At 38.1% G+C, this 561-nt stretch overlaps 1 protein-coding gene across 1 annotated transcript in view; it reads right to left on the bottom strand.

Moving 5' to 3' along the window:
• The window catches only part of LOC119593845 (hornerin-like), a gene marked incomplete in the record, with an annotated part of 29,685 nt that overhangs the window by 4,283 nt on the left and 24,841 nt on the right, over nt 1–561 (bottom strand). Inside the window, 1 exon segment of the mRNA XM_037942875.1 lies at nt 255–478. Within this exon segment, the coding sequence (XP_037798803.1) occupies nt 255–478 (224 nt within the window).

Genomic DNA, 561 nt, shown 5'->3' with positions numbered 1-561 from the left:
CGAGAGTCTAAAGAAACTCAGGCTGAATTTCTGATTTTTTCTTTATTTTTAGACATGGCCTAGTTGCACAAAGTCAAATCAGTTGATATATTAAAATAGGTTATTACAAACAGTTGCTACAACCTTAGCAACATACCACAAGGGACTAGGAAATATAACATCTAAGATACAAATTATTAACTACAGGGAGGAGGAAAAACACCAACACATAATAATAAAAACAGATAAATGAATAACATAACATTTGAACTTACTCTTTAGAATCCTATTTTTCTTTATGGGCAAGGGTCGTCTTCTGGCCTTTCCTCCCCCCAATCGTTTCTTGGGATCACCTAGCCTTGACCTCTTCACCACTGACGACCTCTCACTTGATCTGGCTGGTCGTTTGGCCAGGAGGCGTGACCTACTTGGGGACAGGGGCCGTTTACTTCCCTCTGACTTTCGAGATTCAATCCAGAGCCTGAGATCATCAGGTCGTCTGAAACAGAAAGTTAAAATTAGATATGTGTATAGCAATCTTTCAAAATAATTTCAAAATTTAGCACTCAATTACACACAATT

The sequence above is a fragment of the Penaeus monodon genome, chromosome 32 (assembly GCF_015228065.2).
Source record: "Penaeus monodon isolate SGIC_2016 chromosome 32, NSTDA_Pmon_1, whole genome shotgun sequence".
NCBI classification, from domain to species: Eukaryota; Metazoa; Arthropoda; class Malacostraca; order Decapoda; family Penaeidae; genus Penaeus; species Penaeus monodon.
This window is presented reverse-complemented; position numbering and strand designations above follow the sequence as displayed.